Genomic DNA, 24,447 nt, shown 5'->3' with positions numbered 1-24,447 from the left:
ACCCTTGTGTGGACAGGGAATTCCTGTTTTGTAGTGCTCTGTGCCCCCCTGCTCCAAAATTGTAACAGGACCTCTGGGGTTTGAGGTCCTTTCACGTGGCCCCATTGAAGTCATCATCCTAAGTGTTGTCAGGTGAGACAGACATCAGGAACACCTCGTTACTCCACCCAAGTATTCAGGTTTCACAATAGAATGAGTCAATTCCAGGGGCCTGGGGTATAGATACCCTTGTTGGGGAGGGGGGTCTTTCATCCCATTTCCCTGTCTCTCACCAGCATCCTGGTCACAGGGCCAGTCCACCACAGCCCACAGGACACCTGGCCCTGCCGACATAAGCTGTTCAACTGGGCCTGGTATCTGGTGACCCAGTATCCTTCTTTGCTGTCCTTACACTAGTGGTCTAATTTATGACCTCTCTGTTCTCTAAAAAGGAGCTTTGTCCATGCTTGTCTCTGTGGGATACTTGGAAGGTTGGCTGAGAGGGCATTCAGTATTTCACATCATCCAGGGATCATGCAACGAGGATTGTTACGAACATGAAGAGGAGTTGAAGATAACAGGGCTGTAGCTGCGTGAAGGTGGGGTACCTTCATCCCGGCGGCGCACACATGCATTCACAGTGGTTATTGCAAAAACCTCAAAGTTCTGCAAAGACCTCAGGCCTTGAAACTGAATCACAGAGGGCTCCCTTCTCACCAGTCAGGCAGCGTCGGTTCATCCTGTAAATAGTTGCATGCATCATTTTCCTAAAATGCTGCCTCTGACCCCTCCTCACTGAGCAGCATCGTACGGTAGGCGCGGGGGGGCTGACGTGACTGAGCGCCAGGACAACGCCGCTCTGCTGAGAGGCTCCAGCCCCGTGAGACGAGGCTGACCGCTCGAGGTGCTGCGAGGTGGCCAGAAGTGAGAGGACACCCAGGAAGGAGAGAGGGAAGGAAGGCTGCCCTGTGCACCAGATACTGTCGGCACCTTTCACGGACAGTGACATTTGAATTGAGCTTTCAGAGAAGGGAGGATTTCAAAAGGTAAGTGTTTTTCAGATAGAGGAACGATAGGAACGAACAAGGAGTGGGGACGTACGTACGGGGCTTGTTTGGAAACCCGTGGAGCGACAGGTGGCCAGAATGTAGGCTGCTTCCTGGTCGGGGTGGGGGTGGGGGACTAGAGGGGCAGCCCCTTGCCCACAGCCTTCCAAATATTTATTTTGTCAGCCTTGGGATGTCTTAAGTTACCTGAGTCCAATCACACAATTTAGCAGCTGGTATATTGTTTCCAAGATATTACTAGAAAGCGCTCAACGTTAAAAGAAAATCGGGTTAGTTGTTAAATTATATTTGTATCTCGCCTCTATAGAACTGTGAGGTCTTACAGACAGAAGAGACTAACACCGTCAGCCAGTCCAGTCCCTCGCCGGGCGCAGAAACTTCTACGCCAGTGGTTCTCAAACTTGAGCGTGTATCAGAATTACCTGGACGGCTTGTTAAAATACAGGTGTCTGGGCCCAGTCACTGAGTTTCTGATTCAGTAGGGCTGCAGTGGGGTCCAGGGATTTGTACTCCTAGCGAGTTCCCAGGTGCTGTTGCCGCCTCTGTAATTCTCCTTGCAAACTGTCTTACGTAACACCTCTTGCCCGCCCTGCTTTCATCTTTCTAGTGGTGTGTAGCTCATGACCACCCAAAGCACCCGCCCACTGTTCTTCGTTGCCTCCAGTTGTTTAAAAATTCTTTCTCATGTTGCCTTCAGATCTGCCTCCCTTTCACTTCCAACCACTGCGTCTCGCTCTGCCGAGGGCTCCACACAGAACATGTCCCTGGATGGTGGTTAAGTCGCAGGCCTGGCTCATCTGCTGCCTCTGCCACTAGGTATGTGACCTTGGGCAAGACTCTCAACCTCTCCGAATTTTCCTCATCTGTAGAGTGGGGATAATAATAGCACTGATGTTTAGATTAAATGACAAAATGTGTGTAAAATAATTAGCCTGGTGCTTGGCACATAGTAAGTACTCAGTAAATGTTGGCTATTAGCATCACCTGGTTTTCCTTTTCTACATGGGGTCTCATCAAATCTGTGAAGAAAGCTAATCATTCTAGCTAACATTTCTCCCTTCTGGGCTAAATATCCTGTTCCTTCAACTATTCCTTATGGCATAGTGTCAATATTTCCTTCATCCTGGTTACGCTCCTCCAGAGTCTAGTTTGTAAAGTTCCCTTGTCAAGTGTGTGTGGGCCTCAGACCTGCCACCGGCCTCAGCATAGTCAGAGCTTAGTATATTCACTGCAGCCAAAGATCACTTTAGCTTTGGTGACTAATTTCCACGTTTCACTCCACCACGTCAGACTTTTAGGCAATGAAGATGCCTGAGACCACATCTGCATGTAGAGGAAATTTTGTTATTCTGGCACATTTCCCCTTGAAGCTCACCTGGCTGCATCCACACGTGGCTCTTACCGTGTGTGAGTGTGTGGGATGTTGGGTGGGGAGAGCACCTCTGAACCTTGGTCTGATCTGGGGCTTACACTTGCTTTGTGACGGGCGTGACAGTCGGCAATCTGGGTGACAGGCCATGTAAGGAAGCACGTCAGAGGCTGACAGAGAAAAGGGATCTACTCCCCTTCTCTGCCTTGCCCTCAAGCCTTTCCTGGCTCCACGGGCCTGGTGGGAGACCCAGAGTCTCCCCTGGGAAAGGGCGAACTGACCCCTCTGGCACAGCCAATAGTTTTCTGGAAGGAAACCAAACCTCAGGGCCAGAGGGCACTTAGAACAAAGCCGTGTAGGCATTTCAATCCCGCCGCTGTCTCCACTGGCCTCTTGCCCAGAGTCCTTGGTAATATCATATGAGGAAGGAGTCAGGGCTGTGTTATTGTGGGGACGTGGTGGCAACTTCAGGGGTGTGGGTATCACGGCGACAGGGCAGGCCCTGAGAACAACACGTCTCAGTTTCAATTCTAACTTCCAGCCTGTAGTGAATGGCTCACTGGGAATATTGACCTCAAGTTCTGTCTTTTAAATAGAAGGCAGAGAAAAATCTGTCTGCCCAGCTCACTGGTATGCGGGAGAGTCTGTTTTGTCTCTTCCTGGTCACAGAGGACAGCAGCTCCTTTGCAGCCAGGCCTCCCTCCTGCAGAACTGCTGGCTCGGCAGCCCAAACACTGCCACCTGCTCTACACGCGGATCTGTGTGGGGCTAACCTGAGCTTCTCCAGGACACAACAGCTTGATGACAGAAATGGCTGCAGTTGCAGCTCTGTCTGTTTTCTGGGCTGGGATGTCCCCTCACCGCCACCACAAAGCCACACTGTGCTGTGTGAGCAAATAGGAAGATGGTTCCTCTCGGCAGCTCCCTGCCTGTTGGACGCCAACGTCATGTGGCACGTGGCTCTAGAGCTGCAGATCCCCGCCCTCCTCCGATTATCGCCCCTTGAGAGCTGCCCCACAAGCTGCAGGCTTGTGAGTCCCAGTGCCGATCTCCTCGCTAAGCCTCCTGCCAAGCTTTGTCTTTGGCCAAGGGAGCTGAGGAAAGTAGCCTCACACATTTTGTGACATCTGCACTTCTTCAGCCTTCCCACAGCTGCTAGGAATCCCAGGCCTTCCTGATGCCCAAGTCTTTGAATCAGGGACTTCACATTTTGTCCTCTGGAATATTTCCAGTCTGATGTAGGGGAAAGGAAAAGATAGTGTTTAGCAAAGGATCCACTGCTGAGGGTAGAATTTCAGCACTCCCGTAGCTGGCTGGGGACACAGAGGCTGTACTCCACCTTGAGGCAGATCAGATGGGCTCATCCTTAATCTGGCTTGGGCTTTTAAGAAGATGTACTGTCTTCAGTGGATAATGAGTATTGTGTTTTTTTGTTTTTTCTGGCATGTTAGAATTCTAAGCAATGGGGAAAAACAGGGTGTACATGAATTTGTTTGTTCTCCAAACTAGAGTGTCAGGAAGTCCTGGGACCACCCTGAAGGAGGCAGTACTTTGAGGCAGGGGTGTCTTTTAAATCATGCCACAGACTTGGGCCCACTAGGCTGTTCCTTGTCTTGATTCTCTCTCACTGACCTTTCACCCATGGATGGGATGGTCCCCAGTCTCTCTGTGAGGGCTGGAGTCAGGCTGAGGCTGTGGCCTTGAGATCCCTGGCACTTTCCTTGCTGTTTCCCTATCCCTAAGCTTGTCCCTTTGGGACCCCTGAGAAACTGGCTCTTTCAGACAGGGTCCGAACTTCCCAAGGACCATTGATCCTCCATTTCTGTGTCTTTCAGAAAGAGGCAAGTAGAGACCCTAATCCATACTCCGAAGTGCCCAAACTTTGGTACATTCCGGAACCCAGGACATGGCCTGTTCTCTCTCTGCACGTCAGTTTTTTTCCCCCCAGTGGAAAAATACTGTGTGTTCTGACCCCTCAGCTGGCAAAAGGAAGAGGGAGGGAATGACTACTAAAGTATCCTTTGCAGCCAGCTTGCAAGTATTAATAAGTCACAGCTCTCCAGGGGTCCTCATGCCTGCCCTGACCTGCTACCTGGTTGCTGAAAAAAACTAGAAAGTTTAGATCAGCAATCATGTGGGGCCACAATGTGTGAACCAGCTGAGGACCACGGCTTTGCCCTTCCTCCTGCCCATTGCCTCTCACTGCTGTAAAACATTTATCTCAGTTCTGCATCTGGACCCTGGCCTAGTAAATCCCTCCAAAGGCATGCAGACTACACAGACTGCTTCTTCAGAGTAACATAGGGAGTAAAAGGGGAGATTGTCATAAACATTGACTCAGGTCAGGGACAGAAAACCACTGGAGCTTAAAATGTCAGGCTCTGAGTAAGTTAATGAGCTACTAAAAAGACAAGGATAATCAGATCTGAAGTTGGAGTAAAAATTTGAGCATATCAGGGAATATCTCAAATGTGAAGGGTGGCGGCTAGAATCTTGTACTAAACCAGGCAGACTGGTGTAGTAGAAAGGGCATTGGCCTTGGAATTTTTTTTTTAATTGAACTACAGTTGATTTACAATATTATATTTGTTTCTGGTATACAACATAGTGATTCAATATGTTTATAGATTATATGCCATTTAAAGTTATTATGTGGGGCTTCCCTGGTGGCCCGGTGGTTAAGACTCTGCGCTTCCACTACAGGGGACACCAGTTAGATCCTTGGTCAGGGAACTAAGATCCCACATGCCGCCAAAAGAAAAAAGAAAAAAAGATAAAGTTGTTACAAAATAATGGCTATCTTGCCCTGTGCTGTATAATATATTCTTTTTTTTTTTTTTTTATAAATTTACTTTTATTTATTTTTGGCTTCGTTGGGTCTTCATTGCCGCGTGCCGACTTTCTCTAGTTGCGGCGAGTGGGGGCTACTCTTTGTTGCGGTGCGCGGGCTTCTTACTGCAGTGGCTTCTCTTGTTGCGGAGCATGGGCTCTAGGTGCGCAGGCTTCAGTAGTTGTGGTGTGCGGGCTCAGTAGTTGTGGCTTGCAGGCTCTAGAGTATAGGCTCAGTAGTTGTGACGCATGGGCTTAGTTGCTCCACAGCATGTGGGATCTTCCCAGACCAGGGCTTGAACCTGTGTCCCCTGCATTGGCAGGCGGATTCTTAACCACTGAGCCACCAGGGAAGTCCCTGTACAATATATTCTTGTCACTTATTTATTTTATACATAGTAGTTTGTAACTCTTAATCCCATACCCCTATCTTGCCCCTCTCCCCTTTCGTCTCCCCACTAGTAACCACTAATTTGTTCTCTATATCTGTGAGTCTGTTTCTGTTTTGTTATATTCATTTATTTGTTTTATTTTTTAGATTCTGCATATAAGTGATAACATACAGAATTTGTCTTTCTCTGACTTATTTCACAAAGCATAATGCCCTCTAGGTCCATCCACATTGTTGCAAATGTCAGAATTTCATTCTTTTTTATGGCTGAATAACATTCCATTATCTATACTACATCTTCTTTTTTCCTGCATCTGTTGATGGATACTTAGGTTGCTTCCATATCTTGGCTATATTAATAATGCTGCTATGAACATTGGGGTGCATGTATCCTTCAGATTAATATTTTCATTCTCTTCAAATATATGCCTAGCAGTGGAATTGCTGTATCATAGGATAGTTCTATTTTTAATTTTTTGAGGAACCTCCTACTGTTGTCCATAGTGGCTGCACCAATTTACATTCCCACCAACAGTGTAGAGAGTTCCCTTTTCCCCACACCCTCTTCAGCATTTATTATTTGTAGACTTTTTGATGATGGCCATTCTGACTGGTATGAGGTGACACCTCATTGTAGTTTTGATTTGCATTTCTCTAATAATTAGCGATGTTGAGCATCTTTTCATGTGCTTTTTGGCTATCTGTAGGTCTTCTTTGGAGAAATGTCTATTTAAGTCTTCTGCCCATATTTTGATTGGGTTGTTTGTTTTTTTTTTGATATTAAGCTGTATAAGCTGTTTGTATATTTTGGAAATTGAGCCCTTGTCAGTTGCATCATTTGTAAATATTTTCTCCCAGTCTGTAGGTTGTCTGTTCATTTTGTTTATGGTTTCCTTTGCTGTGCAAAAGCTTATAAGTTTGATTAGGTCCCATTTGTTTATTTTTGCTTTTATTTCTTTTGCTTTGGGAGGCTGACCTAAGAATACATTGCTATGATTTATGTCTGAGAATATTTTGCCTATGTTCTCTTCTAGGAATTTTATGGTGTCATGTCTTATATTTAAGTCTTTAAGCCATTTTGAGTTTATTTTTGTGTATGGTGTGAGACTGTGTTCTAACTTCATTGAATTGCATGCGGCTGTCCTGCTTTCCCAACACCATTTGCTGAAGAGACTGTCTTTTCCCTACTGTATATTCTTGCCTCCTTTGTTGAAGATTAATTGACCATAGGTGTGTGGGTTATTTCTGGGCTCTCTAGTCTGTTCCATTGATCCATATGTTTGTTTTTGTGTCAACGTCATGCTGTTTTGATTACTGTAGCTTTGTAGTATTGTCTAAAGCTGGAGTTTTGAGAGGCAAAGTAACTGCTAAGTGATAGAATCATTTCTGGAAACATGGCAGACTAGATAATCTGAAAACCCTTTCTCTACAAAGTTTGTAGAAATACTGGGTAAAATATACCAAACTTTTTTTTCAAATAGGTAGTTGAACGTGGACAAAAGGAAAGAAATCTCTAAGTTCCAGAAGTGAAGAGAAAGCTGAAAACCAGTAACCAAGCAGTCTGTTGTGCAGGGTCACTTTGGGACAAGAGAAAAGACCTAGAAACTGAGACCCTGCATGGACACCAGACCCTCAGGAGGCTACACTCTCAGTGAAAGGGTGGGATAAAAAGCAGTCCTGTTGACAAAAGGAGATTCATTTATTCACTCACTCATTCAATTCATTTTTGGAAAGCTTGCTATAAGCTAGGCTTATATTCCAGGCGCTTGGGATACAGTGACAAAACAAGTACAAATCCCTACCCCTGGGGAATTTATATTCTGGTGGGGAAGAGACAGAAAATAATTAATAAACATATTATAATAATATGATAAAAGGAGATATGTTTATGGAAAAAACAGGACAGGGTAAAGCGGATCAGGAATAAAAAGGAAACCATCTGTCTTGGCCTGGACTCTGGAGAGAAAAAAGAATCCTCTCTTGCAAATTCCTAACCACAGATCTGCCTTTAGGAGGTGCTAGCGCTGTAACTGACATTAATTATTTTCATGATCTGGAAACACTAAGGCAAGTAACTAACATAACTTGACCCCAGGTTTTTGGTGCCTTTCCTCATCATTCTAGGGGTATGGAGAGGTGCTGCTTGACAAAAACAACAGAAAACCCTCCACCCAAGCTGCCAAGGTTTCCAGAGATAAAGCCCAGACAAACTTGAGCTCACAATAAAAAATATAAAGCTATTAATGGCAGATTTAAGATCTTAAATCTACCATTAATGGCATCAGCATCTGATGCCGAATCCCATGCTCGTAACTCTTATCTGCATGTCCTCTACGCACACACCAGGGCAGGACTAAACTATACTGTCATGGGCAGGACCCACAGCATTTAGGTTCACAGAATCTTAAAGTTGGAAGCAATCCAAGAAATCACCTACTCCAGTCTCCTAACAATGCAAGACATCTTTCTGTAACATGACACAGGTCAACATCAGCCTCTGCTTGAGTACCTCTAGGGAAGTAGAGCACATTCCTTCCCTGGATAGTGGGAGGCCTTATTGTAGAGGCAAAACAGTACTACCTAAGGAGACAGACAGGCTCTTTAAGCCTTCTGAGCCAGGAGATCTCAGACAGGATAATTAACCAGATGAATTTAAGCCTTCTTATCTGTAAAATGGGGATATTGTCTCATAAGATCATGCTGAGTGTTAACAGAATAATAGATATAAAGGCTTACCAGACACACAATAGACAATGTTATTTTCCCTTCTGCGTTAACCAGATCAGAGCCACTGATCTGGTAAATCTCATTCAGTTCCACATAACAGTGGGAAAGAGTTTTGTCATTAAAAAAAACAAACAAACAATTGCTTATTTCTATTTAATTTTGAACCAGCACTGTCTCTATATTTCAAGGCCTCTTCTATTCCCAGTTTGAAGGCTTGTGGTTATTTATCCCATCTGGACTGGGGTAAAGGGTGAGTCTGAGAAGTCTCTTGATTGGGGACTGAGTGTAAGCTCCACTGTGAAGGCTGCCTTTTTATTTTTTTGACCCCGTGGCGTGTGGGATCTTAGTTCCCCGACCAGGGATTGAACCTGTGCCCCCTGCATTGCAAGCGCAGAGTCTTAAACACTGGACCACCAGGGAAGTCCTGCCTTTTCTTTTGATCATCCAACTTTTTTCATTTTAAAAGTTTCAAGAATAAATTCTACTGATTTCGGCTCCTTAATTAAAAAATTAAGGCATTATTTAAATGCAATACAATTCACCCATTTTAGGTGTATAGTTTGGTGAAATTTGGTAATCGTAGACAATTGCATAGGCGCCCCACACTCAAGTTATAGGACAATTCCCTCACCTTCAAGTTTTCCCTTTAGGCCTTTGACTTTAAAAGGGACATTGACAAGTTGGCTGGGACCCAGGGCAAGAAGTCTTGAAGTCATGACATAGGCAAACCACCTGAAGGAATGAGGGGCATCCATTGCTACCCAGAGAAAAGAAGGCTTATGGGGGATACATCAGCCTTCAAATAGTTGAAGAGCTGCTATGTAGAATAAAGAGTAGGCTTAGTGTAGCTCAGAGGGAGCCATCAGGACTCAGGGACAGAAGTGAGAGATATTTTGATTCAATATAAAAAAGTTTCTAAAAACAATATTATAACAACTATTTATAGATGATGAAGGTGAGACACAGTTAAAAATGAATTCTTCAGCGAAACTGGCACAGCAGTGTAAAGCAACTATACTCCAATTAAAAAAAAAAAAAAAGAATTCCTGTAGATCAAACACTTGGGAAGTGATGGAGTCAAAATTTGAACCCAGGTGTTCACATCTTTTTTAAAAATTTATTTATTTATCTATTTATTTATTTTTGGCTGCATTGGGTCTTCGTTGCTGTGTGTGGGCTTTCTCTAGTTGTGGCGAGCGGGGGCTACTCTTCATTGTGGTGCACAGGCTTCTCATTGAGGTGACTTCTCTTGTTGTGGAGCATGGGCTCTAGGCATGCGGGCTTCAGTAGTTGTGGCACGTGGGCTCAGTATTTGTGACTTGCGGGCTCTAGAGCTCAGGCTCAGTAGTTGTGGTGCACGGGCTTAGTTGCTCCGTGGCATGTGGGATCTTCCCGGACCAGGGTTCAAACCCGTGTCCGCTGCATTGGCAGGCAGATTCTTAACCACTGTACCACCAGGGAAGTCCCCAGGTGTTCAGATCTTAAATCTAAATTTTTCCCCTTCTACCCTCCACTTTGGAAGATATACAGGAGGCCCAGGGAGTATAGTGTGAAGGTAGAGGTGACCTGGTATGAGTTAGCTGCTCAGATGTTTGTCATTGACCACCATTTACCCCCTGGCTCTGGCCGTGCCTTCACCCGAGGGCAGCCAAGACCCAGCAAGACAAGAGGCCCTTGGAGCATGGGCCACCCTGTGCTCAGCCTGTCGCTCGCTTTGCTTCACTGCTTGGAGCAATCTCTTGCCCTGATTTCCAGTGTGGGCTGAGGATCCAGGTCAGTGAGAAGCCCAGCCCTAGGTTTGCCTGTGTGGGTGCTGCTGACAGGGGTCAGCTGCTCGTGGCTGGGACCGAGCACAGCTGCCAGCCCGCTGCCCAGGCACTGGCCCAGGAGTTGCTGCAAGTGCCTCCACCTGCCCAGCTGGGCTTGCCTGAGAGGTTCTGGGCGTGGACAGGGAAGGCAACTGTTGGAGAATAGAGACAGAGCACCCTCAGGTGAGAGAGAGAGAAAGAAAGAGGAGAGAGTGTCTGAGAAGAGGGAGGGAGCTGGGAAATAAGAGCAGGGGCTTTACTGGCTCAACTTCTAGGGAGCATGCAAGTAAGAACTCGCAGGCAGGCGGAGGAGGAGGAAGGATGGGCGCGAGAGGGGCTTTGCTCCATTGACTGGGACTCCTTGGCCTGCTGGCCTCCTATTGGGTGGGGGTGACACAGGTACTGCTCCCCAGGAAGACCTCAGGGCTCGAGGATGGTCAGGTGATGGTCCTCAGCCCTGCCCTCGCCATGGGGGATGGTGGAGGTTCCTGAGGCTTTGGGTGTTGCTTGGGTGTGACTGAGGCATCTGCCGAGGGGAGAGAGCCGAGGAAGGCCCCTCCTCTCTAGCTGGCCTCCCCCTCTCCCCTCCTTTTCTCCGGGAGGGAGGGAGCGGCGGGTGGGCCAGCAGGGCGCCCGCATCACTAGGCAGGTGGGCCAGAGCGTCGGGTCGAGTTTGCTGAGAGTTTTCCAGGTTTGCCCAGCTCAGGGCCCAGCCAGTTGGCAGGAAGCAGGACAGAGGTCACTTGAACTCAGACCACACGTCCCTGTTAAATACATCAGCTTTTAAATCAACCTTTGTTCAAAGTCCAGCGAGTTCTAAGACTAGAGCTCACCAGCAGAGAGAGAATTCCCTGGTGAACCCAGTGGCTCCTCTTCTTCCAGGACCCAGGTAAGAAATGAGTCGGTTTCCCTGTGACTGAGGGCACTGACCACCGGGCCCGAACCCCCTTCTTTTTCCTTTTCCTTTTCTACACAGTAGCTGGCTGTCCAGGGCAGAAGAAAGGCTGGTGGGGAAGGAGCCAGGTGGTGGTGGGGTTGAGGTGGAGGGATTCTCCACGCTCTGAGGTTCTCTCTGCTTGAGACGCCCCGACTCTGGCAGGCTGGGGTCTGCTTCACAAAGGAATTGGTAAACTGATCCTGAGAAAAAGCTTTCCCAGGGTTGCATGGGGGTTTGATGTGCAGCCAAAGGGAGTGAGACAACAGGCTTCACAGGTCGCGGGGAGATTCTGTCTCACAGGACCTTCCCACTGTACAAGGGCTTTGGGTAGTAAAGATTTTCTTCTGGAAGCAGCCCTTAAAGGATACAACCTAACAACTTTCTCACTGGATAATAAAAACATGCGTCTCTCATCTTTTTTATCACATTATAGTGCTGAGAATTGTGGAGAAACCAGTGGATTTCTAGGCTGGCTGAATTTTAAAACATAGATCCCCAGGCTCTGTCCTTTGGAATGTCTAGTTCTTCGGGTCTTGTGAGGTCCTGAAAAATCTTTTTTTTTTTTTTTTCCCCCAACATCTCCCCTACTCCCTCCCCAGATGATTCTTGTGGGCAGGTAGGTTTGGGAACCACTAGTAGCTTATTTCCTAAGCAGAAGTGGTCAAGGGACTTAAATGTGACTGTCATCTCAGGGCTTCCCAGCTAAGGAGACTCCTGATCTGGGCTGGCTCTGCAGGAACACGTTCCTCTTTAATTATAGTCCCTGCAATGCTGCACCCACGAGCTCTCAGTCCCCTTTCTAAAAGTCACAGGGGCTCTTTGTCTCAGGCCACGGTTGTCTAGTCACCTGGAATCACATGTTCTTTCCTGCAGCAAATAACTCAGGGACTTTGAGTTTGTGTGTTATGACAAAGTAAATTGTTTTTATCTTTGACTCTTTTGTTTGTTCTTTGTATCATAAACCATGAAGTGGCTAGTAATGATGTCCTATGTTCATAGACAACTGGCTAGACAGCCGTTTCTCATCCTGGGGAAAGAACATGGGACTGGAATACAAATAATGGGTTTTGATTCAGTTGTTTGTGACGGGCCATTAGACAAGTCGCTTCACCAACCGGAGCCTCAATTTTATTGTCTATCAAAGACTCTCATCTTTTCCCCAAGGCTGTATTGAAAATAAAATTATAAATATGTGTTCATGCATAACCACAAGTGTGCTTACATTTCTTTTTTTAAAATTTGTTTATTTAATTTATTTATTTTTGACAGTGTTGGGTCTTTGTTGCTGTGCGCGGGCTTTCTCTAGTTGCAGCGACTGGGGGCTACACTTCGTTGCGGTGTGCGGTGGCTTTTGTTGCAGAGCGCAGGCTCTAGGCGCACAGGCTTCAGTAGCTGTGGCACACGGGCTCCGTAGTTGTGGCTCGTGGGCTCTAGAGCGCAGGCTCAGTAGTTGTGGCGCACGGACTTAGTTGCTCCGTGGCATGTGGGATCTTCCCGGAGCAGGGATCGAACCTGTGTTCCCTGCATTGGCAGGCGGATTCTTAACCACTGCACCATGAGGGAGGCCCGTGTGCTTACATTTCAAATGTGTCTTTCCAAGGGCTCTGTGGAACAGTGGGGCAGCCTTGCCGTCAGCTGGGGGATCTTGTCTTGTAATCTCATCGAGCCTCTATTTACTCATTTATCAAGAAAGAGTTGAGACTATATGATCATGAATGTCCTTTTCAGCCCACCAAGTACAATAGATCCTGCAACTTTGAAGGCTGGCTCCTGCTTGTCATTTGGGTAGGAATTAAAATGTTACCTCCCCAGGAATAGCTTTTAAATTTAGCTTCCTCCCTCCACCTCACCACTGCATCTCATCATTTGTAACCTTTATCATCAGAAGTCATGTTCTGCACTTTTCGTCACCTTTGGCAGACGTTAAACTTCAAGAAAGCAGGGGTCTTGTTCTTTGTGTTACCTGCTGTAATCCCAGCTCTTAGAACAATACCTGGCATAGATTAGATGCTTAGCTATTATGATAAATGGAAGTTAGTGTGGCAGGGAGGGAGCTACAGGCATAGAGTCAATATATTTGGATAAAATGCTCTTATCAAAGACGAGGCTGAAGAACTCTGATAGTCTCTCAGGCACCTAAGGTCCCGAGTCTCATCAAGTGGGAATGGGTGTCTCTGGTCACACCTTGGTTAAATGATTTTCACATTTGTTGCATAGGAGTTTGATGAGAGTAGCAAGGTAGAGCTAGATGTATTTTCCTGGAGATCTCAGCAACTCCTTTCCTTGGCCCTTCATGATAATCTCTTTGCCTGGTGGGTATCATGGCTAAATGATTAAGAATCAGAAACCTGAATTCCAGAGCAGATGTATTCTTCCTCTCTTATTTCCTCATTGGTCAAATGGGCATAATAGAACCTAGTTCTTAATGAGGATGAGATTGGAGAAGCTCATAGTGTCTTGTGCACTTTAAGTGCTACTATCCTGATGATCTTCAGACAGCTTTATGACGGGCATGACCCCAGGTAAGGAAGGAGTTTTGATAAATATGAAAGAGAACCCCTCGTCAACTCAATGGCAACTGTGGTCTGAGATGGCCAAGCCTCACAGGACATAAACACTGAAGCGCCTCTGTAGTCTATAGAACTGAGTCTACAGTGCTTCCCAGTCTAACCTGACCTGCTTCTTACTTTCAACATATGCCTATTCTCTGGGCTTTGGGAACCAGTCACCATCCCTGAACATACCTGTGCTACTCCTTTTGCCTGGGATGCCTTCCTCCTCCAAGTCTAACTACTTGGGTTCCCTAACACAGCCCTCAAGGTTGGGAGGCTGGGGGGAGGAACCCAGACTCAACTGGGTTTGAATCCAGGTTCTGTTGCTTATCCAAATAGCTGTGGGAAACCAACTTATATTTTCAGGGACTTTTTTTTCTTGTAAAATGGACCATTAAGATTAAATGAGGGGCTTCCCTGGTGGAGCAGTGGTTGAGAGTCTGCCTGCCAATGCAGGGGACACGGGTTCGAGCCCTGGTCTGGGAGGATCCCACATGCCGCGGAGCAACTGGGCCCGTGAGCCACGACTGCTGAGCCTGCGCGTCTGGAGCCTGTGCTCCGCAGCAGGAGAGGCCGCGACAGTGAGAGGCCCGCGCACCGCGATGAGGAGTGGCCCCCACTTGCCACAACTAGAGAAAGCCCGTGCACAGAAATGAAGACCCAACACAGCCAAAAATAAATAAATTAATTTAAAAAAAAAAAAAAGATTAAATGAGAACTCATAAAAGGTAACCTAGGCTGGCGCTTGGAGCCTAGCAGGAGCTCAATAAGTGTGTATAACAATAACAAACATTTTCTTTTCCATATTCCAGCACCCGTGTTTGGTAGTTGTGTCTATAACTTTCTCCCCTTCACTCCGGGCTCTGTGAGGGCAGAACAGTGTCTAATCTGGGTTGAGCCTCAGTAGTAGGTACTCAATGTAAGTTATTGATTATATAAATGGTACTTGAAATTTAGAGGCTGGAGTGATTCCTCCAGACTGTGGTGGTTGGGAAAGGATTTGTATTTATATAACCTAAAATTTGAACTGAGCCTTGAATAGGTCTTGAATTCATTCACTTGGAAAAAATGTGACCTACTATAAATAAGTAATCGGAGGGTGGGGGGGCAGGTATTTCAGGCAGAGCATGTGGTGTGAGCGAAGGGCAGGCTGGGTGTGGGTGACCACATGTGGGCCAGTTTGGTGTCACTGGGGAGCAGAGGGGGATGGAGTCGGGCTGGATTATGTTGAGCCTCAAAGCCTGAGAAAGGGGTCTGGACTTTAGGTTCTTAAATGTTGTTTTTAGAGACTAACATGGTGAGAGTAAGATCAGGAAGTTTGTCTTGGGGCAGTGGCTGGGACAGCCTAGAGGCTGGATACATAGGAAAAGAGCGAGGGTGCAGAAATGCAAGTTCAAAGGGTCTTGTAAAACAAGATGCCAGTTTTGGGAGATACTCTTGTTCCAGCCAACCCTAGGCTATTTTCAGGTACCAGTTCTATCAGCAGCACAAGGATATCCTTTCTCCGAGAGCACCTCTGTTTCCACACGATATCGACTTCTTCTCTCTCCCAACTTGCAGAACTCTTAGATAAGCAAGTAGAGTGGGGAAGGTCTTGAACTCCAACCAAGAGTCCTACCATATAGGACAAAGTATCATTCATGATGCGTGGGTAGGGGGAAGCGGCATTTAGTACCAGCAGGCCAAATGAACTTCAAGATAAGCAGATTCCATTCCTTAACATAGATGAGAAATAAGAATTACTCACTGGTCCTATGATCACCCTTCTCCATTGGAACACATTTCATTAATTTCCCACACTTGAAATCTATGGCTACCTAAGACCAAACAGTAACCATCACAGTGGGAAAGTATAATTAGCAAAAACATATTTTGGAGCCCCACTTATTTTTCTATTTTTGATACTAATCATTTAAAATTAATAAACTTGAGTGTTTGAATTTCCACACCTCTTGCTTTAAAAAAAAAAATTATTTATTTATTTTTTGGCTGCATCGGGTCTTAGTTGCAGCACGTGGGATCTTTCTTTGCAGCGCGTGGGCTCTTTGCTTCGTTGTGGTACATGCGTGAGCTTCTCTCTAATTGTGGCATGTGGGCTTAGTTGCCCTGTGGCACGTGGGATCTTAGTTCCCGGCCCAGGGATCGAACTGGCATCCCCTGCGTTGCAAGATGGATTCTTAACCACTGGACCACCAGGGAAGTCCCCCACACCTCTTGCTTTTCAAAGGAGGAATCCAGGTGGCTTAAATATAATCTGCAGCAAAGATATTGGATCTGCTCTAGGTAAAATATTTTTGAAGAAGGATGAAATTGAATTGCATTTATCTCCTCCTAGCTCAAGACATCTGTCAACACCAGCTGAGATACACTGGGATTTCTTTTATGTTGTTGGAAGAAACAGCGTGTCCCAAGGCTCTGAGGCAGGCTTTGATAGAAGGCAGACATGCCTGGCCCAGGGCTGGAACCCCTTGATCAGGGCTGATGGTTGCAGGGAATTCACCATCTACAGTTGCTGACTTAACATCACCAGTCTCCACCAGTTGTATTTTTCCAACAAAAGTCTAGTGATTTCTCTGTCTTACTCATGACACGGATGCATGTAAATGCTGAAGGGGCAGCATTTCTCACAAGGGCACGATGTGCAGACATGCCTGGCCAAACTTCCTCCTTGCTGAAGTTCAAAGTGTTTTATAAACCAGCATGGAGTTTAGTGCAAAGTGAGTCACATTCAAGTTGAATGTTACCCGAGAATTCCTGCCCTCTCTTCCCCTCGTGCCTCAATGAAACAGAAATAATTTATCCTATGGTTACATCCTAGGTTATACAAATATCCTTCCCCAGTTGCAGTAACTAGGATTAAACATTATTCCCCACTGTCTTGCTAAGTTTTCACTGTTTAGTTTTTCATGGCTCAGGTGTTGGTTACATAAGTGCCTTGTGAGGAGAGGCTATGTTTTCTTTGTGGTCTGATAATGACTGCACCATTGATTCCTAACTATTAGATAAGATGGTGGTGGGTCCAGAGTACTTGTGACTAACAGTTGTAGGGTTACTGTATTTATAGAATGATCCACTACATCCTGGATTTTGGGAGACAAAGAAGACTATATTGGGGCATTTTCTTTCCTGACGGTAGTCATTGCACCTGGCTGTCACTGATGACAGTGCCCTTCTGATTTTCCCTCTCTAAGAAGAATGCTGTTTATCCCACATCCTTTCTCTAATCTTTTGGAAATCCAGTGATGTTGTCTGGTGAGTGAACCTGTTCACTCATCACTCCCCGGTGACCATGATCCACCCATACATCCGTATATCAGGTGATGCTTCCCTCACTCCATCTTCTCCACCCTTTTCTGTTCCTTGGGTCCCTTGGCTGGTGTATCTTGTACTCACATCTATTAGAGCTCATCTGCTCCAGGTGTTGGGACTCTCTGGTCAGCTTAGCTCTGTAAAAGCTCCCTGGAATCTTATACCTCCTCGCTATATGGCATTTGGTTCTATTTTTTTAATTCCCTAGCTTTCAGACTTACATGATACTTCTGGGTTTAGGGAAATCTGAGTTTATTATTTGAGCTTGATTTCATGGAGAAAAAAATCTCAGCCCTGACTTTTCAGCAGCTAAAACTAACGTTGCAGAGGTGGTCCAGAGTGAGGAGATAGAGAATCCCTGACCTGACAATCAAGATTCCTGCCCATCCCTAGTCCATCACTCAATCTCTTGACTGCTTCAAAAGGAAAATCAGGAACATTGCTCAAATGTCCTCACAGGAAATGGGATTCCCATTGACTCAGGACTCTCACAAGAGAGCAGGGAAGATGGGGCACCTGGAGTGGGCTTCTCTGCTCTACATGCTATGCTTAGATTGCTTTACATGATCCATCTTCAGTAATCTTTGCTGGGTCCATATGCATTTCCTATTTTAGGTGTACTTCTATCTCCAGCTCAGAATTAAGGAAGTCACGCATGTTCTCACAGCTAGCAAGTGGTGACACTGGAATCCAAAAGTGGGTTTGGCTTTAAAACTCTTGTTCTTTCTAATGTATTTACCCAGACTAGAATGCTGAGGGAAGATGGAAATAAAAATACAAACTCCCTTCACATCAGCTGCATACCTATATGGCCACTTTAGACTTTTTGTTAACTGGAAACTACTCTGTTCTAAACATCGTTTAAGAAGACTTTTCCTGTGTCAACCCCTTAATTTGCAAAACTGCTCCTTCAGCCCCTTCTTCTTCCCTCTCTCCATTCATCCTGCGGAGCCAGTCCCTGGAACACTTCATCTTTCCCAGGGGACACTTGTGGCTTGTCTTCCTCGAAATTCACACTGGCCCCACTGTCTCACATTCTAACGAGTTCTGGACTCACTGTGAACGTAGAAACCCTCACCTCCTAACCTTCTGTTTTTAAACATGTCACGCTCCAACTTGGGGTAAAAGTTACCACTTTCTCCTTCTATTCTTGATATATATTATGGTGAGAAAAAGCCATGAGAAACCATGCTGATTGTTCTGCTATAAATTCGTGAGATCTGTTTATCTCTCTAATGAAGAAATATATTTAGCCTAAGTTGTTTCTTAGAAGTTTTTATTCAATGTGTTGACTCATTATAGTGAAACAATGCTTCGGCTTTGGATAGTCTTTTTGCCAGGGTTATAACCTGCCCGTCCAGGGATTCAATTCTGTTACTTTATGTGAAGTTTCTTAAAACTTTGAAATAGCTGCCAGCTTTTAAAAATGGGGACATTTTGCATAAATCTAGACTTCCAGGTTCTCTTGAGACAACGGAAGATCTGGCACACTGGGCTCTTATTTCCTCATAGCAGCTGTCTTTTGGTGGTAAGTACAGCTAATCCACCATCCTCTCCTGGCCACCTTCATGGATTTATCAGTTTGAGCTCAGTGGAGATTTTGGTCCACATTCTTGAAGTTCCTGATTAGTCTTGGTAAATTGACCTTGTCTTCCTCTTTATCTCATTTTTTCCACTTCTCTCCTGCCTCGGTAGAGGTATTCCATCTCATCAAGGCCAAACCCATTTGCTGTGCTCTCCATATCATCCCTTGATATACAGACATTAAAAATAAAACCAGCCACCAACCCTGCTTTCCCTTTAAGCTGCTATCCCAACTCTCTCATTGATCTGTTTCAAGATGTAACTTTATTCATGGCCTCTGTTATTTACTAGTATTCACTTGCTTCTTAGTCCCTCATCTGTCCTGAACTTGCATTTCCTAAACTTAGTGGCATTTTCTGTTTTCATTCTCTTTACCTCTTAGCATCATTTTGCATTGTTAACTGTCCTGTCTTGAGATTCTTCTTTTAGCTTGCACTGTAAAATCTTGGCCTTCTGATCATTTCTTCTCAGCTTCATCTTCTTGTCGCCTAGATGTCGGTATCACGCAAGGCTTTATCCTCGGCTCTCTTCCTTTCATGTTCTCACTCCCTTGTGTCACCGAGCACTGCCATGAGGACTCTAGTCCATCATCTCCTGAGCTCCAGGCCCACACTTCTGTCTACCTGCAGGATGTTCTGCCAAGTCCTCTGATGTAAAACCACCTCAAACTGACTTTGCCATCTCATTCCTCATAACTACACCATCTTTTTTTTTAATTTAATTTTTAAAATTTTAAATTTATTTTAATGTTTATTTATTTATTCATTCATTCATTTTGGCTGCACCGGGTCATTGTTGTGGCATGCGGGATCTTTTAGTTGCAGCATGTGGATTTCTTAGTTGTGGCATGCATGTGAGATCTAGTTCCCTGACCAGGGATCGAACCTAGGCCCCCTGCATTGGGAGCATGGAGTCTTACCCACTGGTCCACCAGGGAAGTCCCAGCACCATCTTTTATCTTTTTATTTTTATTTATTTATTTATGGCTGCGTTGGGTCTTCGTTGTTGTGCACAGGCTTTCTCTAGTTGCGTCGAGCAGGGGCTACTCTTCGTTGCGGTGTGCGGGCTTCTCATTGCGGCGGCTTCTCTTGTTGTGGAGCACGGCCTCTAGGCACATGGCCTTCAGTATTTGTGGCACATGGGCTCAGCAGTTGTGGCTCGCGGGCTCTAGAGCACAGGCTCAATAGTTGTGGCTCATGGGCTTAGCTGCTTCGCGGCATGTGGGATCTTCCCGGACCATGGATTGAACCCATGTGCCCTGCATTGGCAGGTGGATTCTTAACCACTGAGCCACCAGGGAAGTCTCCTGCATCATCTTTTAATGGTACAACTTTTATGCCAGTCACCAAGGCATGAACTTGTGGGGTTTTGTGTTTTGGGTTTTATTTTGACCTCTTCCTTTCTAACACCCAGCCCAAGTGGGCAGCATTACTTGGAAGATGTATTAAGTCTTGAGCTGCTGTAACAGAATACCACATAACAGAATAACAGAAGCCCATGTGGCTTAAACAGAAATTTATTTCTTCACAGCTCTAGAGGCTAGAAGTCCAAGATCAAGGTGCCAGCATTGTTGGTTTCTCCTGAGGCCTCTCTCCTTGGTTTGCAGATGGTGGCCTTCTTACTGTGTCTTCACATGGCCTCTTCTCTGTGTACATGCACTTCTGTGTCTTCTTATAAAGATGCCAGGCCCCACCTTTGTGACCTTATTTAGCCCTAATTATCTCTTTATAAGGCTCTATCTCCAAACAGTCATAAGGCTTCAACATAGGAATTTTGGGAGTGACAAAACTGATTCCATACAGAAGGGGAGTCTAGGAAAGGTATCAAGGGTGGTTAGTAGAAAAAACTGAGCAAGGGCAATAAATCCAGGGAAAGTATACCACTTATGGGGAAACAGACAGAATGAAAAGATGGCCACAGAATTAGGGTATTCTGGCAACTCAGAGCTGAGAGGAGCCAAAAGCACAGCTATGTTTACACTGAGTGGTGACCTTAGAAGACTGAATTGTGCATGTACCACTCTGTGCAACGAGGCCTCTTGAACCCACAGCAAAACTGTGTGTGAGTGAGGTAAGCATTAATTAGGGAGAATAATAGGGACCTCTTGTATTTCCCGGACACTAGCCACGGTCAGTGTCAATAAATATTTTGGACATCTGTGTTGTACCTGTCCTGTCTGAGGCCATCTCTGCATGGAGAAATCTGAGAGGACAGGATTGAAGAGTTAATACCATATGTCACTCAGTCCTCTCTGTAGTTCCTCCACCTCTGTCACCTCCATTCTATTCTCACAGCTACCGGCTGGGGCAGGCCTTCGTTGCATGTGAGGAGGACTATTACAAGAGCCTCTTTCTTGACTTACCTCCAGTACGTCTTTGCTTCAGGCCATCCCTCTTGGAGCCCAACTCTGATCCTGTCATTCCTCTGCTTATAACCTTTGCGTGGTCCCTGACCACCAAACTAAGGCCAGATCCCTTGGGCTGGTATTTGAGGCCTTTACAGTCTAACTTGTCATCCATGACAAAAGGACATCTTGGTTGTCCTCCTGTTGGCTCTTCTTCAGTCATGTTGAGTTTTAGCTCTTCTTTGACCATACCCAAGAACTTTCCCACTTCCATGCCTGAGGTCCACACTATTCTTTGTGGCTAGAATGTTCTCTTTCTACTTCTGTACCTGTTGAAATCCTACCTATCTGTTGTCAATGTCTAAATCAAATCCTACCTAATTAGTGAAGCTTTCCTTAATTTGTCCCATGTTGTAGGTCTCATGGCACTTATACTCTGCTCATAGTGGTAGCTCTTTTTGTACTAAAACTTTTCCTTCACCCCCACTTAACTATAAAGTCCTTGAGGATAGAGCTGTTGTTTTACTTTATTCCATCAACCACTTAACAGTGTTTTGCGTATAAGTGTGAGGCAAATACTTGTGGCATGGACAAATGAAATCACATTTGGGGTAATATGTCTTCTTGATGTTCAGTAGAATTTTGAGGGACCTGTGTGCATGATCCCAAACAAGCTGCACCCACTCCTGTATGCTAATTGGAGAATCTAATTGATTGGCCTCAGACAGGAATGGAGCTTGGGTTTCCACCCATAGTGTGATGGAGGAGGAGAAATGGCCTCAGCTCTTAAGGTGGTTAGGTTTGCTGGCCAGGGGAGGGCCCCCTCAGACTTAATTCCTTGGACAAAGAGCCCATGGGAGCTGTTAAATGTTGTTTTCAGCTACTGGATTCTGTTTCCTGGCTCAGAACTAGAACGTGGGGAGGGAGGCAGGTCACAGCCTTTAGGTTGCCACACACTTCCATGCTGTTGGCCGGGCAAGACTGTGGGCACAGCTGGATCCTGAGGGCCTCTCCTAACCAGGCTGCCACCTTGGTTTCTCAAGTTGAGTAAAGGTGGGCTCAAGGTAGCCATTAATATTTCACCCAACCTTGACGTTCTTCTCTGACCCATGAGGGTGTTATCCCAAGACTGAGGGGAGAGAAGGGAAGCTGGGAGAAGCAAAGGGTGGTTTTGAGTACTAGTTTCTTAAACTCGTGGGGATTCTAAAAATGCTTATGTTCAGGTTTCAAGCCTGGATTGAGTCAGTAGATCTGAGGTGGGGTTTAAGCATCTGTTTTTATAAATCTCTGCAGGTGATTCTGTGGGCCAGCTGGGATTGAGATTAAATTTGTAAGGTGACTGTGAGGATTAAATGAGATAATGTAGCATGCCTGACATATGGTGAGTTTTTAAACGGTAACGTGATTTATTATTACTGGCATCACTTGATGGTCTATAGATTTATACTGTTAACTAAGTAGATCTGTTCCCTCAGATGAAACCAGCTGCTGACTTTGGGTAGACAGCTCCCAGGGCTGAGGAGACGAATAAATATCTTCTAATTCTTGCTGACTTCGCTTTTCCAGGAGTTGTCTTTTCCTTCCTCAGAAGAATTTGCTCTTCCCTGGCTTGTGTGTTAGCTGATCTATAGCAATTTCAGGATTCTTTTACAAAATAATACCTGGAAGCTTACAGGAGTTAGACAAATAACTCTGCTTCAGAGCAGGAAATAATTCGGAGAACCCTGTGTTCCATTTTGTATCAGGAGATGCTTTGTGTTCTTGTCAGGTTCCCACTGACCTTGAGACTCTCAGATATTTCTCAGGAGATCATGGATTTTTGATGAGCTAGGTGTCTTTAAGATCCCTTCACTCCTAGCCCTCCCCTGTACTGGAGGGGTATGGGGGGGCTTAAAGGCATTCACGCCCATGGTATTTTATTTATTTATTTATTTATGTATTTATGTATTTATTTATTTATTTATTTATTTATGGCTGTGTTGGGTCTTCGTTTCTGTGCGAGGGCTTTCTCTAGTTGCGGCAAGTGGGGGCCACTCTTCATCGCGGTGCGCGGGCCTCTCACTATCGCGGCCTCTTTTGTTGCAGAGCACAGGATCCAGACGCGCAGGCTCAGTAGTTGTGGCTCACGGGCCTAGTTGCTCTGCGGCATGTGGGACCTTCCCAGACCAGGGCTCGAACCTGTGTCCCCTGCATTGGCAGGCGGATTCTCAACCACTGCGCCACCAGGGAAGACCCCCATGGTATTTTTTAATGGGACCTTTCCACTTACAACACCTATCGGAACACAGGGGACTCTGACGTGCCGGGTGACAAGGCAGGCATGCTTCACTACAAGTCCCACTGATGTGGGAATCAACTGAAACGGAGTCTCACTCTTTCTCCAACTAGCCCTGCTGAGGAAGGTCCTGTAGGTTCCAGCCCCAAACACACAAACTGAGGGGAAAATGAGGCTTCCTCTTAGCCTGGGCCAACTAAGCTGAACCCTTCCAGCTGTTTGAGTCTCACTTTTGTGGTTGTGATCCTCTCAGGAACAGCTCCTGCCCAGACTCTTGGCTCTGTGCAGCACCGCTGGGGAAGGTGGGTGTAGACTCGGATCGTGTATGGGTCCATGTTGATGGCTGCCTGGAGCTGGGAGACCTTGGCTACCTTGGCCTTGGGAGAGTCCCCTGGGTCCCACCAGCTATTTTTCTCCTGTGGAAAATAGCCCAGTGGCTTCAGTTCTTTCTTCTCTGGTCACATTCACAGGTCCTACCTACCCTCCTCTGTTGTCATTAGCTAGCCTTCCTAACTTCTAAAATGTACCTACTTTTTCTTCTTGACCTTGGATATATTATTGCCTTTCCTGGTAGCAATCATCTAATCCTTTTACAAGAAGGTGGGGTCTAAAGGTATGATTAATAATAAAGTTTGATTAAAAAAATCTCTTTGGCTCTCACCCCTGAGTCTTTCCTGCCCACCAACACTTTGTTCTCCTTCCCACAGATAAGCAACTTTGTTGCCAAAAATTGACTTTTCCCCACAGAGCTCAGAAATGGTTAGAGCTTTCTTTCATTTCCAGTATTTTATTTTGGCTATTTGAACTGGGGAGTAAGGCCTGCTGAGGGTTTGATGGACTCCAGCTTGAATCAGAAGATCGCTGATATGATATTATGGAAATCCATAGGCCTTCACTAATTGCATATCTCTCCACCATAGGGTTCTGATCTCTGGATTCTCAGGAAGCAGGAGATGGGGGTGGGGGCTGAAGAAATAGGAAACAGTATCCTTTTTTTTTTAAAAAAAAACTATTACCTTACTTATTTTTAATTTTAAAAAATTGAGGTATATTTGATTTACACTATTATATTAGTTTCAGGTATACAACATAGTGATTCAAGATTTTTATAGACTGTACTCCATTTAAAGTTATTATAAAATAATGGCTATATTCCCTATGCTGTACAATATATCCTTGTAGCTTATTTATTTTATACATAGTAGTTTGTACCTCTTAATCCCCTGCCCCTATCTTGCCCCTCCCACCTTCCCTCTCATCACTGGTAACTACTAGT

General features: G+C 45.6%; 2 protein-coding genes across 6 annotated transcripts in view; one reads left to right on the top strand and one right to left on the bottom strand.

The window, feature by feature from the left end:
* Positions 1–21,146, bottom strand: part of CD160 (CD160 molecule) — a 38,677-nt gene extending 17,531 nt beyond the window's left edge. The window contains 1 exon segment of the mRNA XM_057553017.1: positions 20,915–21,146. Within this exon segment, the coding sequence (XP_057409000.1) occupies positions 20,915–21,146 (232 nt within the window).
* Positions 1,744–24,447, top strand: part of PDZK1 (PDZ domain containing 1) — a 41,357-nt gene continuing 18,653 nt past the window's right edge. Inside the window, exons 1-2 of one of the 5 annotated variants that reach the window (XM_028166497.2) lie at positions 10,234–10,353; positions 10,981–11,059. The gene's annotated coding sequence lies outside the window, so the exon portion shown is untranslated. Of the gene's footprint in view, positions 1,863–10,233; positions 10,354–10,875; positions 11,060–24,447 lie in introns of those variants that run through there. The other 4 variants (XM_007182138.3, XM_057546445.1, XM_007182139.3 and 1 more) reach the window with 4 other exon arrangements.

The sequence above is a fragment of the Balaenoptera acutorostrata genome, chromosome 1, assembly GCF_949987535.1.
Source record: "Balaenoptera acutorostrata chromosome 1, mBalAcu1.1, whole genome shotgun sequence".
NCBI lineage: Eukaryota > Metazoa > Chordata > Mammalia > Artiodactyla > Balaenopteridae > Balaenoptera > Balaenoptera acutorostrata.
The sequence above is the reverse complement of the archived record's forward strand: the minus strand, read 5'-3'. Positions and strand labels throughout refer to the sequence as shown.